This window comes from Macaca mulatta, chromosome 9, assembly GCF_049350105.2.
Source record: "Macaca mulatta isolate MMU2019108-1 chromosome 9, T2T-MMU8v2.0, whole genome shotgun sequence".
Lineage (NCBI taxonomy): Eukaryota > Metazoa > Chordata > Mammalia > Primates > Cercopithecidae > Macaca > Macaca mulatta.
Window position 1 is genome coordinate 134,127,082 of NC_133414.1, and position 16,383 is coordinate 134,143,464.

Here is a 16,383-nt window from a genome sequence, read left to right on the forward strand (position 1 = left end):
GAGCTTTGAAAAGTGCAATGTGCCATTCACACAGAGTTTGTCGCTTTTAACTCCATCCAGATATGTTTCTGTTGGGGAGAACTAGTGTCATTCTTGCAGATTAGCTTTCTATTAGAAAAAGAAGTGGGCTGGGCGCCATGGCTCATGCCTGTAATCCCAGCACTTTGGGAGGCTGAAGCAGGTGGATCACGATGTCAGGAGATCGAGACCAGCTTGGCCAATATGGTGAAACCCCATCTCTACTAAAAATGCAAAAAAGTAGCTGGGCGTGGTGGCGGGCGCCTGTAATTTCAGCTACTTGGGAGGCTGAGGCAGGAGAATCCCCTTGAACCCGGGAGGCAGAGGTTGCAGTGAGCCAGGATCGCACCATTGCACTCCAGCCTGAGCGACAGAGTGAGACTCTGCCTCAAAAAAAAATAATAAAAATAATAATAATAAAATAATTTTTTTTAAAAAAAAGAAAGAGAAGTGGAGCTGAAAAGGGAGAGAGGCCTGCTTTTTTTCTTCTTCTTCAAAGACAAATCCAAGCCCTTGTTATAGTCCGTCTGCCTGAGGAAATGCAGCCCGTGGTCCCTTTCTTCCCCGGACTCGGAGCAAAGATCTGTCTCCTTATGCCATCTGTTGTTTGCATCTGTCTGGGCTATTATTCGTCTTCTTTCCAGAATTACTTTAAAGAAATGTTGCTCATGGAATACTGGGCATGAGATTTATCTGTTAAATTATTTGCAGAATATTTTACTGTAGGTCATCTGGTGATTGAAAGGGGGGCCTGGCCTCAGGTGTTAGGAGCTGAGGTTTGCATGGCAGTCAGACAAGTAGGAATTGGGTTAAAATTTCAAAAATGCAGGACCCTGATTAAAAATGCCACCCACTCTGTATTGTTAATCTTGAGTTATTATATTAAAATGTGAGAATCATGCATCTAAAGGTTTATAATTTATAGATAGAGTCTTGGCTGGGTGCGGTGGCACCTGTAATTCCAGCACTTTGGGAGGCTGAGGTGGGCAGATCACAAGGTCAGGAGTTTGAGACCAGCCTGGTCAACATGGTGAAACCCCGTCTCTACTAAAAATACAAAAATTAACCGGGTGTGGTGGTGGGCGCCTGTAGTCCCAGCTACTTGGGAGGCTGAGGCAGGAGAATCACTTGAACCCAGGAGGTGGAGGTTGCAGTGAGCCGAGATGGTGCCACTGCACTCCAGCCTGAGCAACAGAGCGAGACTCTGTCTCAAAAAAAAAAAAAATAATAATAATAATCTTTCTCTGAAAATGAGGATTATAGAGTGTGAACTTATAAGGTGATTTAAAGTTTCCATGGTCTTGACATTGTCCTGTGGGGATGATTGTCTTCATGGATGCACAGATCAAGAGGCTGGGGTCCCTGGGGCAGGGCAGGGGCACTCATTAAGGGAATGGCTCAGCCAGCAAGGAGGTCAAGCCAACCCTGGGTCAGCAGCCCCCTCTCGTGTGGGGAATCATCCCCAGCTCTCTCTGCCTCCTTCGACACCACCCCATGGAAGGGATCAAACGGAGACGCCCTGTCCTGGTTCTGGGATCAGAGATAATCGGTTATGTCTAGATTCCACTGCTGTGTGGTCTTGGCCCAGTTACTAAACCTCTCAAAGCCTCAGCTCTAAAACAGGGACACAAATATCCATCTTTCTCTTAAGACAGTTGTGCAAATTCAATGACATAGTTCATGGAAAGATACTGGCCCAGTGCCTGGCCTTAGTAAGTGCTCAGTAACAGGAACATTTATTGCTGTTGTTTTATTTCCCCCCACATTCTGTCTTTCAGCTAAAATGAAGGAACATTTTTGCATTGTAGTATTCACGTTAGCACTAGAATGTATGCGTGCCTGAGAGATGAAGCATCTTTATGTTTTACCTTTGGACACAATGGGATGAACACAGATAGCCAGCCACTCAGAGAAATGCACCAGGTAGGGGAACCCTAGCCAAAGCTAGCTTGCGCTTCGGGCTGGTGTCTGAAGGTCAAAGACTACAGCCCATCCAACAAGTCTGACGGTCTCAAGAAGTCCCCAGGTGCAGACTAGGCAGATGATTTGCTTTCACATATCCTGCAGAAATGCCAAGATTAATTTACAAAATCCATAGGCTAGAGGTTGGTAGAGTTTGATGGGTGCGGACCCTCCCTTCCTGGGGGACCTTGGGGGCTGTCTGCTTCACCTCCAGGCAGAAGCCATACCTACTATCCTCCTTGCGTGCCCTCTGTGTTCACACCCCTGCAGCCATGGGACTGGGGTCAGTCTCCCTAGACCGTGAGCAATGTAAGAGGAGGAAAGGAGCCTTATTTTTTTCACCTCCCCTTCCTTCCTCCCTCCCTCCCTCCCTCCCTCCCTCCTTCCCTCCCTTCCTTCCCTCCTTCCCTCTCTCCTTTCCTCCCTCTCTCCCTCTTCCTTTCTTTTCCTTTCCCCTGTTTGTTTCTGTTTCTGTTTTGTAGAGATGGGTTTCACCATGTTGTCCAGGCTGGTCTTGAACTCCTGGGCTCAAGTAGTCTTCCCACCTCTGCTTCCCAAAGTGCTGGGATCGCACACATGAGCCACCGCACCTGGCTGGGGAAGCTGTTTCTAATTCACACAATGGCATTGTCTGCTTCCAGGCCATGCATTTGGCCCAGAAGAGTGCCACCTTTTGATTTTCACAAAGGTGCCCATGGGCTAGGGAATGTCTGTCCTACAGATTTGCACTATCTGCTAGATTTAAGCAAGCTAGAAAGAAATGAGGTCTTGTGCTGTCTTCAAATGTGTGTTCCACGTAACACGAGTTCTATAAGATGTTAAACTGTGGTACATTAACAAAGAGTCCTGTGGTCAAGAAATTCTGGTGAACTCTGAGTTAAAATTCGGTAAGTTATTCTGCTGTAGAACTCAGAATCACGACTATGCTAATGTGCGTTGTGAATTTCTAAAAGAGGCCTATATTATGTAGCACTTGTCAAAGGTGTTTGACCAGGGAATACTTTGTTTTCCTCCAAGCTGATCTGGTGCAGCTCATCTGGATGAGAGGTGGACCGGGGAATGCACTCTTAGTTGCTAGTGACAGAAATTCAGCTTGTACCCACTAAGGTGAAAAGGGCAATGCATGCAGCCTCATCATAGAGCCCCCAGATGGCTAGGGCAGAATGAGGCTTTGGCCCCAGCGGGGCTGCTCCCTCTGCCTGGCATCTCAACTTTTCTCTGCCTGCAGGCTCTGCTGTCTCTTGCTGTGGCGGCTTCTTCCACCACAGCTGGAAACGGCTGCAGGTGACTCCCGCACTCACCTTCTATAGAACGCCCCCACCAGAACTGCCCTGGTTCTTCAGGGAATCCCATAGAAGATCCTGGCTTGGCCTGAGTCTCATGTACACTCCAGTGGGCAGGGACATGGGGCACTATGACTGGCATTTTCCATGAGAACCTCAGGGATGGAGGGTATGGGTGGAACTGTTCTTAAAAGAAGGCAGACCTCATCCCAGAACGAGGGGTGTGTGTTGTTTGGGGTGGGGGCACAGGGTCACGGCTGGGGAAGCAAAATGAAAGACAGTCACTGCTTTGGGAAATACGGTTTGGGGCTTACAGAAGCCCTTCCCCTTCTTCTGATTTTTATATTACACAAAAATAGCATCATTTAAATGAGGTTTGTTTTTTTTTAATCTCATTTCTGTCCTATGATTTAAAGTTTTGACTAAGCCTTATATTTTTGCATCCTGGTTTTAAAAAATCAACTAGTCTGTAGGAATATGGTTTATAAAAACAACAACAACAAATCCACTAACCAGTGGACAAGCTTATCCTGGAGTGAAAGAAAAGGTGGCCAACTCTCAGAGGGGTTAGGATCCCAAGTGGTTGGGTCCGGATTTCTAAGGGTTCATCATTTTCTTCTTCCAGTTAGTTTTTTTCCCTAGGTTTCCAGCTGAATTCTGGTATGTGAAGCCATTGGTGTGGAGGGAGGAAAGTGTGTTTCCATCTCAGGAGTGCCGCAAACAAATTGGACACTTTCAAGTCTTAGTTTAAATGGCTCCACGTCTCCTAGGGATCTAGTGACCCCAAAGTGTGGTAGGTGTCCCCAGTTTTGGTTTTCTACTAAAGCATTCAGTTGGAACTGCTACTGCTTGTTTGACTTTGTTTCTTCCCCACTGGATGAGAGCAGCAGCCACCTTTGCTTTGCTCCCTATATATCCTCAAGGCCTAGCTCAGTGCCACACATAGTAGGTGCTTCGTTGGATGGCAGAGGAAGTGAACGACCTTATCTTGAATGCTGTGGTGGCGGCTCTGTTGATAAATGTTTTTCTGTCTTCAGAGACTCCTATCTGATTTCCTTTCCAATTTCTCTTTCTCCTGGCTCAGAGGACTTCATCAGCTCAGACTCCAAGGTCCACACAGCCACCGGGGAACAGTCAGAATATAAAAAGGAAGCAGCAGGACACGCCTGGAAGCCCTGACCACAGAGACGCATCCAGGTAGGAGGCCAGCTCTGGAGGACTGATGCAGCCCAAGGCCTGCCCTGCTCATTGCCTGCTCCAGCATTAGCTTTGCCCCATTTGCTTTGGAAACTGGACGCTTAAACCCACGATATTGTCCCCAGTGGTGAGACATTCCAAGCAGTGGTTCACAGACCTCTCTGTGACTGGCTAGGCCTGCATGATTGAAAAGTTCATCCTGATTTCCTGCCCAAAGATGAAATTAGTAATTATGGACTTCCATTCCAGCCACACTCCAGAGTATCTTCATTGTCAGAACTTAAAATGGAAAACATCAAGGGTTCCCAGGGCTTTATCAGTGTCTAATCTGTGGCTAAGTGGAGTCTGTATCCCAGTGTGGTGGCTGTTGCGGGCACTGGACCATGAAACAGAGGACTGAGAACACAATTACCAAAGCCACCCGAGCCCTTCGTCCCAGGGAGGCTGGTGGATGAATCCCAGAAACCAACTGTGGCAGTGGGATGTGGTGGCCCATCAGTCACTGCCTTTTTTTTTGAGATGGAGTCTCATCCAGGCTGGAGTGCAGTGGCACGGTCTCGGCTCACTGCAACCTCTGCCTCCTGGATTCAAGTGATTCTCCTGCTTCAGCCTTCCGAGTAGCTGGGATTACAGGCGTCCGCCAGCATGCCCAGCTATTTTTTGTATTTTTAGTAGAGACGGGATTTCACCATATTGGCCAGGCTGGTCTCTAACTCCTGACCTTAGGTGATCCACCCACCTCAGCTTCCCAAAGTGCTGGATTATAGGCGTGAACCACCATGCCTGGCTGGTCACTGACTCTTGTTAAGAGCCACAGCCAGGCCCTAGGGCTCCCTGCCGGGGCTCTCTCCTGGGCCTCTTCCCTTTTGGCCCCACACTCATAGTTTTAGGGGATGCAAGCAGTAGTCCAGCAGACTCGAGCACCTGGTGTCCAGCATGGACACTGGCCAGGCACGCTGGGGGCACTTAATAACTGCTTGTGGGGGCCGGGCGCGGTGGCTCAAGCCTGTAATCCCAGCACTTTGGGAGGCCGAGACGGACGGATCACGAGGTCAGGAGATCGAGACCATCCTGGCTGACACGGTGAAACTCCGTCTCTACTAAAAAATACAAAAAACTAGCCGGGCGAGGTGGCGGGCGCCTGTAGTCCCAGCTACTCGGGAGGCTGAGGCAGGAGAATGGCATGAACCCGGGAGGCGGAGCTTGCAGTGAGCTGAGATCCGGCCACTGCACTCCAGCCTGGGGGACAGAGCGAGACTCCGTCTCAAAAAAAAAAAAAAAAAAAAAATAACTGCTTGTGGGTTCAACTCACAAACAGGCTGTGAATTTGGTCAGAAAAACCCTAAACAATTGGAACCCAGCTCCCAGGAGTCTATCATGACGGGCCCTAAGGGAAACAAATGAACAGGAACTCTATGGATCAAAAATGCCAAATTGAATGATAGGCCCCTGTCATAGACAATGAAGCTTTGGCTCACATGCTACTTCACAGCTTTGCAAAACCTTGAGACTCAAAGTGACTTTTTTTTTTTTTTTTTGCTTTGGGTAAATAAGAGCAACCCCTGGTGGCAGGAATTTCCATGCCTGGGGCATCGTTTTCTGGGTGGCTTGGGCTATGTGGCTTTCCAGAGGAAGTACTTGGGGCATCTTGGCAGGAGCTTTGGATTTATTTAGGGAAATGGCAATCAGATGGGGCAGAGTGTTTTTTGCTGAGGGAATCAGAATGATGCCTCGAACAGCACCTTTGGTCTGTATTCTCTGCTGAAGATGGTGCCTCCTGTACCTCCCCAGACCCCCGTGGCTGTTCCATTTCCATGAACTTTTCATCAGGGTCACAGGACAAAGGTTTCAGTCTTTGATTCTACTGAGACCTCTAACTTGGCTGTGGATGACTATGGAACTAGTGAATGGATTTGTCTTTTCTGGAATCCCACACAAGTGAAGCCACTCTGGCTAAGGCCCAGGGCCCAGCTCTTCTTTCCCTCTTGGTGAGGTCCCGGGATCTCCTAAGAAGCCTGGGAATTGCTCGAGGCCTGTGTCACAGCTGGACTGAAGAGTAGCAGCAGCTCAAATGTCTTTTCTTGCTTGTTCCCCGGCTTTAGTCGATTATTATTCTTCCCTTGAAGAATTGCCTCTCATTGGCATGCAAATTGAGCATAAAAGAGGTGCCTGTAATCCCAGCACTTTGGCAGGCTGAGGCGGGTGGATCACGAGGTCAGGAGATCCAGACCACCCTGGCCAACATGGTGAAACCCCGTCTCTACTGAAAATACATAAATTAACCAGGTGTGATGGCGTGCGCCTGTAGTCCCAGCTACCCAGGAGGCTGAGGCAGGAGAATCTCTTGACTCGGGAAGGGGAGGTTGCAGTGAGCTGAGATCTCACCATTGCACTCCAGCCTGGGCGACAGAGTGAGACTCCATCTCAAAAAAAAAAAAAAACCAAAAAAAAACCGAGGTGCCTTCCAAGAGCACACTCAAAAAAGCAGCTTCCTGTTCACAATTGAAAACATGATTCTCCTCCATAAATGTGTGTGTGTCTATAGTGCAGGGCCCTGTACTAACTCAGAAATCATCTATTGAGAAGGAACAGGCCCTCCTACTCTGCAAGGGCTGACAGTGAGTCCATCGCTCCTGACTGAGCAGGGCTCCCGTGTGCAGTTTCAGTGAGTTACCTGTCCTTGGTGTCACCAACAAGGATAAAGAGTATTTATCGTTCATTTCGCATATTGGTGCCAGACCCTATGCCAAATGCTCTGTGTGTGCAATAGATCATTGCATTTTTTAAAAACCGATTCAGTTCTGATCCTGAGTCCTTACTCTGCCGGGCTGGTGGGTATGCCCAGTGTATTAGTCTGTTTTCACACTGCTGGTAAAGACATACCCAAGACTGGGCAATTTACAAAGAAAAGAGGCTTAATGAAGAACTCACAGTTCTACATGGCTGGGGAAGCCTCCCAATCATGGCAGAAGGCAAGGAGGAGTAAGTCACATCTTATGTGGATGGCAGCGGGCAAAGAGAATAGAGCTTGTGCAGGGAAACTCCTGTTTTTAAAACCATCAGATCTCGTGAGACCCACTCACTATCACAAGAACAGCACAGGAAAGACCTGCCCCCATGATTCAATCACCTCCCCCCAGGTCCCTCCTGCAACACTTGGGAATTCAAGATGAGATTTGGGTGGGGACACAGCCAAACCATATCACCCAGGGCAGCCATCCTTGGGACTCCCCTCTCCAGAGCCTGGTGCATTGAGGCCATCATCCATTCCCTCCCCAACCCCAGAACCTTCCCTGTGATGCCAGTGACCACACTGCCCCACTGGCCGAGGGACTGTGCTGCTTCTCCGCCACCGTAGGCAGGAGGAAATCTTTGGTGAGGCTTTGGGAGCCCCATGGCCACTTTCTTGAGCAACCTCCCTGCTCATTTCCCCTCTGAACCCGAGGACATGGTCTGGAAGTAGAGAGGGACTCTCAAAGGTTCCCCACTGTTCAGGGCCCTTTCTCTCTACTCTCAGGTGCATTGGCCTTGAGGCATCTGTCCCTTGGCCTCATTGAACAACCAACATTTTCTCTTCAAAGGATGTAAGTTTTTAAAAAAGGTGGGAAGAGCCATTCACCTGCAACTCTCTGTTTTCTACTTGGAAAAACGCTGCAGTGGCCACCTGCTGGGCATGGAGTAAGGGAAGAATATAGGGAGAATGCATATGTGAATATTTCCAAAGATTGCCCCTCTGCCCAGGCATTATCTCCACTCTACATATGAGGAAACTGAGGCTTGGAGCATGATGTAATCTGCCTTAGAGGTAGAAAGTCCATTGTTTCCCCTCGAGGCTCTTCCCTGTCTCTGAATTATGCTAGAACATGGGTTTTACTCATCCCCAAAGCAGGTAAGTTCTTCAATAGGAAGAATGCGGGGTCCCATCAGTTCAACTGCCTTGCTTTCCGGTTGCCACGTGGTGGCGCTGTTGTAACTTAACCCAGCATAGTTCAACTGCCGGGAGTTGGGAGTTGCCTCCCTGATGACCATCCCTGCACAGGTCCCTGGGTTCTTGAGGGAGAATGATCCCAGCCTCCTAGGGTGAAGCTCAACCCCAGTAGCATCTCTTTCTGCTCAGTAGTCTCCACACCAGTACAGCTGAGGTACCAGTACAGCTGATGCCCAGTCTGGAGTGGTCCCTGGTCCGCCCTCCTTGGATATCACCAACCAGGGATTGAGCAGCTTTCTCCTTTTAGATCCTTAAGACACAACCAATTTTATCATACAACTTTTTGCCAGATAATGGAGCTATTAATATTAGGTTGTACCAAGGAAATTACCGTTTAGGTAGGTCAAAAATCATTGGACATTGGCCATTTCCTGTGCTTCCATGTCATACTTGCTCCTTCTTCCAAAAAAGGCTAAGGGCAGTGTTTCGAGATGATTGGCTTTTCTCAGGGAGTGAGAATCAGGCAGGGAGTGACCTTCAGTGATTCCTAGCTGAATTCCTGGCGCCTTTGGTTACTGACCACAGTGCTTAGGCTCCCAGGCAATGGTAATTGACACAAGACCAAGCAAATTTTCCAAACAAGGCTTTGTGAGCGGCTTATGTTTGAACACAAGGGAGATAACGCCCGAGCAGAATTCTCCAACTGGCTCCCCGAGGACAGGTCTTTTTGGTGTTTTAAGAAGGGTGGACTGGGCGTGGTCACTCACATCTGTAATCCCAGCACTTTGGGAGGCCGAGGTGGGCGGATTGCCTGAGCTTAGGAGTTTGAGACCAGTCTGGGCAACACAGTGAAACCCTGTCTCTACTAAAATACAAAAATTTAGCTGGGCGTGGTGGCATATGCCTGTAGTCCCAGACCCTCCGGAGGCTGAGGCAGGAGAATTGCTTGAACCTGGGAGGTGGAGGTTGCAGTGAGCTGAGATCGCACCACTGCACTCCAGCCTGGGTGACAGAGCCAGACTCTGTCTCCAAAAAAAAAAAAAAAAAAAAAAGGTGACATGGCATGAATAAGCATGAGGTATGGGAACGTCGTTACATGTGTGGGGTAGAGCACAGGGTGCACAGGCACAGTGAAAGAACGTATTAGGTCATGTATTGCATGATCAAAAAATGGCAGATATGGAGCCATAAAAAAGAACGAGATCATGTCTTTTGCAGGGACATGGATGGAGCTGGAGGTCATTATCCTTAGTAAACTAACACAGGAACAGAAAACCAAACACTGCATGTTCTCACTTATAAGTGGGAGCTAACTGATGGACACATAGAGGGGAACAACACATACTGGGGCCTATTGGAGGGAGGAGGGACAGGATCAGGAAAAATAACTAACGGGTACTAGGCTTAATACCTGGGTGATGAAATAATCTGTACAACACACCCCCATGACACGAGTTCACCTATGTAACAAACCTGCATTTGTGCCCTTGAACTTAAAATAAAAGTTTATAAAACAAAACCCCAAAAATGGCAGATAAGCCCCATCTGGGTGGGAATTTTAGTATTATAATGAGCCAATGGGTGAAGATGGGTGATTCTTCTGGACTTGTGCATATGCGGACAATAGAGTTAATTCCCTTGAGTAAGATGATGGTGGAATGCTGCTAACCTTAGCTTCTTCAAGGTCTCTTGGACAGCGGGGATGGCACCAGATGGGGTATGCAAGGTCTGGTAGAGTCCTGGTAGGGGCCAAGTCTCGTCCATACCCTGTCTCACTTTGTCACTGAATGAAGGAGAGTGGAGTTTTAGCTGTTATCTGATGGTTCTCAAACTTGAGTGGGCACCAAGATCACCTGTAAGGCTGATAAAGACACAGATTGCTAGGCCTCGCCTCCAGAGAGTCTGATACAGCAGGTCTGTGGTGAGGTCTGGGAAGGGGCATTTCTTTTCCTTTTTCTTTTTTTGAGACGGAGTTTCGCTCTTGTCGCCCAGGCTGGAGCGCAATGGTGTGATCTCAGCTCACTGCGACCTCTGCCTCCTGGATTCTAGCAATTCTCCTGCCTCAGCCTCCCAAGTAGCTGGGATTACAGCTGCTTACCACCATGCCTAGCTAATTTTTGTATTTTTAGTAGAGACAGGGTTTCACCATGTTGGCCAGGCTGGTCTTGAACTCCTGACCTCAAGTGATCCACCTGCCTAGGCCTCCCAAAATGCTGAGATTACAGGTGTGAGCCACTGCGCCCAGGCGGGAAGGAGCATTTCCAACAAGTTCCCAGGTATTAGTGCTGCTGGTCCAGGGACCACACAATGAAGACTGCTCCTTTCTGCCACGCAGCTGTGTGACCACCTCAGCCCAGTGCTGTTGGGGCTCAGAAGAAGCCTTCCCTGAGAGCTGGAGTGGACAAGGAGGGTCTCCTGGCAGGGGTGGAGGGAGCTAGAGTGAAAAGGGCAGGCTCTAGAGGTCATTCCAGGTAGGGGCAGAATTCCTGAACTGGACCTCTTTAGGGCTGAGCAGGAAGTGAGTGCAGACCGAGGTGGTGACGTTCACTGAAAACAAGATATGAAGAGTGGCGCCACGTTGAGGAGAATCTGTCAGTCAGGTGAGAGTTGAGATTTTATCCTGAAGTTAACAGGAAGCTAAGGAAGTGCTTTGTGGTTTGTATGCTTTTAAACAAGGGCTGGGCACAGTGACTCACACCTTTAATCCCAGCACTTTGGGAGGCCAAGGCGGGTGGATCACGTGAGGTCAAGAGTTTGAGACCAGCCAGGTCAACCAGGTGAAACTCTGTCTCTACTAAAAATACAAAAATTAGCCGGGTGTGGTGGCACGCACCTGTAGTCCCAGCTACTGGAGAGGCTAAGGCAGGAGAATACCTTGAACCTGGGAGGCAGATGTTGCAGTGAGCTGAGATCATGCCACTGCACTTCAGCTGGGCGACAAGAGTGAGACTGTGTCTCAAAAATAAAATAAAATAAAATTAAAAATAAAACAAAATAAAATAAACAAGGGCTTATGCATACCAGGAAAGTGTTCCAAAGATAAAGGTAGGGGCACTGACTGGTGCACTGGAGGAGTAGAGGCTGGAAGGGGCACTAGGGGATATTCTTGCAGTAGAGGAATAGTGGCTGGAAGGAATCCCAAGGGGGAACCCACAGAACCCGGTGACTACCTGGGTGTGGGCAGAAGAGGTGGAGTCAAAGAAAAGGAAAATCCTAAGCCCTCCATCTGGCTGAACAGACTCCCTCTCGGCCAAAGGGATCCTAAAGAAGCCTTAAAAACTAAGTTTGGTCGGGCGCGGTGGTTCACGCCTGTAATCCAGCACTTTGAGAGGCCGAGGCAGGCAGATCACCTGAGGTTGGGAGTTCAAGACCAGCCTGACCAATATAGAGAAACACTGTCTCTACTAAAAAAATAATAATAATAAAAAAAATAAAAAATTAGCCGGGTGTGGTGGCAGGTGCCTGTAATCCCAGCTACTTGGGAGGCTGAGGCAGGAGAATCTCTTGAACCCAGGAGGTGGAGGTTGGGGTGAGCCAAGATCACGCTATTGCACTCCAGCCTGGGCAACAAGAGTGAAACTCCGTTTCAAAACAAAACAAAACAACAACAACAACAACAACAACAAAAAACTGAGTTTGGAACCCTGACAGGATGGAGGTCAGACAGCCTTCCCATACCCGCTCCTGACAGGATGGAGGTCAGACAGCGTTCCCATCAACAACAACAACAACAACAACAAAAAACTGAGTTTGGAACCCTGACAGGATGGAGGTCAGACAGCCTTCCCATACCCGCTCCTGACAGGATGGAGGTCAGACAGCGTTCCCATACCTGCTCCTGACAGGATGGAGGTCAGATAGCCTTCCCATACCCGCTCCTGACAGGATGGAGGTCAGATAGCCTTCCCATACCCGCTCCTGACAGGATGGAGGTCAGACAGCCTTCCCATACCCGCTCACTCACTAGCCGATGTTAGACTTCCTTTCCTAAGGGTTCAACAGAAACTAGCAAACCAGCCCTTTTGAAAGACTTGTTCCACCACTGGTTTCAACCAGATCTCCTTCCCTTTTTTGGTTTCGACACAACAGTTGACCAGCATTCCTTCCACATAAGAGACCACCCGCCATGGAGTGGTTCGGCTCCCTGAGTGCCTTCACGCCCTCTGTGTCACCTTTTAATGTATAGAGCCTAATTTTAATGCATTTAAATGTTGTCTCCACCTCAAAGTAAGCATGGGGTGTAACATGTCTGTTTGCTTACTATGAATGCACGCCCCTCTTCATGAATACTCATAGCTCTTCCTATAATCTGTTGAATGTGTCTACTTAGACAGCCTGTTCAGCATAAATTCTTGTCTAAAGCTTCCCTACCTCGAGTGCCTGCTTCGGCTTCTGCTGCAAAGTGCGAAAGCGCTTCCGTCACTTCCCAGCCTGAGGGATGGATGGCCAGCCTGAAGGCTGCAACCCTTTATTATTTATTTAGTTATTTAGAGACAGAGTCTCACTATGCCGCTAGACTGGAGTGTGGTGGCGCGACCTTGGCTCACTGCAACCTCCACCTCCCGGGTTCAAGCGATTCTCCTGCCTCAGCCTCTCAAGTAGCTGGGACTACAGGTGCGTGGCACCATGCCCAGCTAATTTTTGTATTTTTAGTAAAGACGGGGTTTCACCATGTTGGCCAGGATAGTCTTGATCTCTTGACCTTGTGATCCACCTGCCTTGGCCTCCCAAAGTGCTGGGATTTACAGGCATGAGCCACCGTTCCCGGCCAGCTGCAACTCTTTATAAGAAATAAGCTTTCCTCCCCAAGTTTATGAACCTCATGATTCTTCAATTGACAAGAAGATGCTAAGGTTCTGGACCAAGAACCCAAAATAAAGATCCAACATTAAACACTGGGAGATGTAAAGCTAGAGCTAGGCCATGCATGAGCCACTGTGCCCAGCCCCGTCTGTTTTTTGTTGTTGTTGTTGTTGTTGTTGTTTTTCTTTTGTTTTTTGAGACAGAGTTTCGTTCTTGGTGTCCATGATGGGGTGCAGTGGCGCGATCTCTGCTCACTGCAACCTCTACCTTCCAGGTTCAAGCCATTCTCCTGCCTCAGCCTCCTGAGTAGCTGGGATTACAGGCGCCCGCCACCACGCCCAACTAATTTTTTTTTTTGTTTTGTTTTGTATTTTTAGTAGAGACAGGGTTTCACCATGTTGGTCAGGCTAGTCTTGAACTCCTGACCTTGTGATCCACCCGCCTCGGCCTCCAAAGTGCTGGGATTACAGGCGTGAGCCACCACGCCTGGCCTCCACCTGTGTTTTTAATAAGCGCCCCAGGTGATTCTTCTGAGCAGAGAAATTTAAGGAATGGTGAGCTATTACCAGGACCACTTTATCAGAATTGCCTGGGATATCAGTTAAAGTACCTATGTCCTGAATACCCTCCTGCCCCCTTGAAGAGTCTGAGCCAGCAGCTTTGGGATAAGACCCCTATATCTGTGTGTGTAAATAAGAATCCCATGAGATTCTCATGAGAAAGCAAGTTTGGGAGACACTGACCAGGGTTTACCCCCAGGCCAACAAGGATAGCTAACTTTTGTTTGCACTTTGGATAATTCGCATACAGACTCATTGCCCCCTCTCCCATTCGCTCCTCTATTTTTTTTTTCAACAAGTATTTATTGGGCACCCATTCTGTGCCTGCTGCTAGGTGGTGAGGATGCAGCTGGCATCACGCACCAAGGGGGGTCTGCTCGGATGGATAAATACACTGTAGTTGAGGAGTTAGACATTGAGCAAGGAAACAAATAGAACAGAGACACTTTTGGGTGGTATGGAGGCTCTGAAAGGTGCCCAGCAGGGTGTCAAGCTAGAGGGTAACAGGGAAAGTGGCTGCTTTAGATTAGATCTGTCGTTCTCAAAGTGGGGTTTCTGACCCGGTGGCCCCAGCATCACCTGGGAATTTGTTAGAAATGCAAAACTTTGACCCCACTCCCACTCACTGAACCAGAAACTCAGGGTGGGGCCCAGTGATGCGTGTTTTAACGAGCCCAGGGATTCTGGCACCCCTAAGGTTTGAGAATCACTAGATTAGATGGCCAGAGAAGGAGGTGATATAGGAACTGAGTCTGGAATGACAAAAAGGAGGCAGACATGGAAGACCTAGGGGATCAGGCATTCCAGGTGGAGGGACAGGCCTTGCAAAGGGCTTGAGGAGGAAGAATTCTTTAGAATCCTCTAATGAATGCTTTAGAGGAACGGTGACCATTGAGGCAGTGAGAGATGGCCAAGTGGGCAGGGGCCTGATCAGTTAAGCCTGGACCCTGAAGGCCATGGTGAGGAACTTGGATTTCCTTCTGGTGCTGAGGATGCAAGCAAGACTGGGACCAGGCGGTCAAAGAAGGGGCCCAGGTAGAGCCCCAGGCAAAGCCCCAGGCAAAGCCCCAGGCAAGATGTAGTAGTACCTGGAACTAAGGCAGAGTTTCTCAAGCTTGTTTTTATTGCCACTCACTCCTGGCTGCCTGCAAGGAACTTAGAGACATTTATTCCCCATTGCCCTTCCCTCTCCGAGAAAGTTCAGTACCACAGGAATGCTGTATATGTTTCTGTGCTATGGCCTTTGAGGCCACAGACTATTGTAATGTCTAAGGCTCTTTTCACCTCTCAAGCACCAATTTTCACCCCACCTGGGGATAGTCTTGGCCCACTGAGAGTGCATGGACTGAGATGAAAACCAGTGAAGGTGGAGAAAATGTGAGCAGCTTTCCATATTTTGGATATTTTGGAGCTAGAGATGCCAGGACTTGGTGATAGATTGGCTTTAGAAGGAAGGAGAAAAGAGGCCAGGTGCGGTGGCTCACGCCTGTAATCCCAGCACTTTGGGAGGTCAAGGTGGGCAGATCACCTGAGGTCAGAAATTCGAGACCAGCCTGGCCAACATGGTGAAACCCCGTCTCTACTAAAAACACAGAAATTAGCTGGGCATAGTGGCGCATGCCTGTAGTCTCAGCTACTCAGGAGGCTGAGGCACGAGAATCACTTGAACCCAGGAGGAGGAGATTGCAGTGAGCCAAAATCACGCCACTATACTCCAGCCTGGGCGACAGAGACTCCATCTCAAAAGAAAAAAAAGAATGGAGAAAAGAAGGGAGGAAGATTCCTGAAGCTTTGGCTTGAGCAACTGTGCAGGTGGGATCATGTGCTGAGATGTACAAAACACTAGGCTCAGGTGTGTCTGCCAAGTTCCATGGCCACAGACCTGGGCTCCAGGAGGAAATCCTACAGGCACCAGGTGAAGTTGGCAGGACAAAGTGCCGACCATCACAGACCCGGGCTTGTGCTGGGGGAATCCCAGGAAGGCCTGGCATCTCTGAGAGAAAAGCAGAGTTCTCTTTTCTGCTTCGGGGACAGCTCATTTCCTGCTCCATGCCCAGCTCCTTAGCACCCCAGCCTTTTTGGGGGGCAGGTGTCTTATTCGATTTAATAAATACGGGCCCACTACCCACTACAGGTCAAGCTCTGGGCTGGACTAGAGGTACAAAGATGAGCAAGATGTCCAGTCCAGTCTAGAGAAAGGCATGCAAATGAATAATTCTAGAACAAGCTAAATGCCCTAGGTGGGGTTCTCTGGGAGCACAGGGGCAGGGAGACAGGTACTGGCTCTGCTGGGGAGAACCAGGAGAGGTCTCCAGGGGAGGTTTCTTGGGGCTGGGTCTTCAAAACTGAGTAGAAGCAGAGGATTATGGGGAAAAGACAGTCCCAGGCAGAGAACAGCTGTCCTTATTGTAGATCCACAGGAAACAGAATTTAAGAAGGACTAGACACATAGACTTTACGACATTTCAGAGCTGCTGCCGCCTTTTTTTTTTTTTTTTTTTTGAGGTAGAGTTTCGCTCTTGTTGCCTAGGCTGGAGTGCAATGGCGCCATCTTGGTTCACCACAACCTCTGCCTCCCAGGTTCAAACAATTCTCCTGCCTCAGCCTCCTGAGTAGCTGGGATTACAGGCAT

The 16,383-nt window shown here is 48.9% G+C and overlaps 1 protein-coding gene across 43 annotated transcripts in view; it reads left to right on the forward strand.

Moving 5' to 3' along the window:
- The window catches only part of TACC2 (transforming acidic coiled-coil containing protein 2), a 264,869-nt gene that overhangs the window by 53,995 nt on the left and 194,491 nt on the right, over positions 1-16,383 (forward strand). For 32 of the 43 annotated variants that reach the window (XM_077947661.1, XM_077947701.1, XM_077947658.1 and 29 more), the window contains one exon: positions 4,348-4,460. In XM_077947661.1, coding sequence (XP_077803787.1) covers positions 4,348-4,460 — 113 coding nt within the window. Of the gene's footprint in view, positions 1-1,801; positions 1,942-4,347; positions 4,461-16,383 lie in introns of those variants that run through there. The other 11 variants (XM_028826947.2, XM_077947665.1, XM_077947670.1 and 8 more) reach the window with 1 other exon arrangement.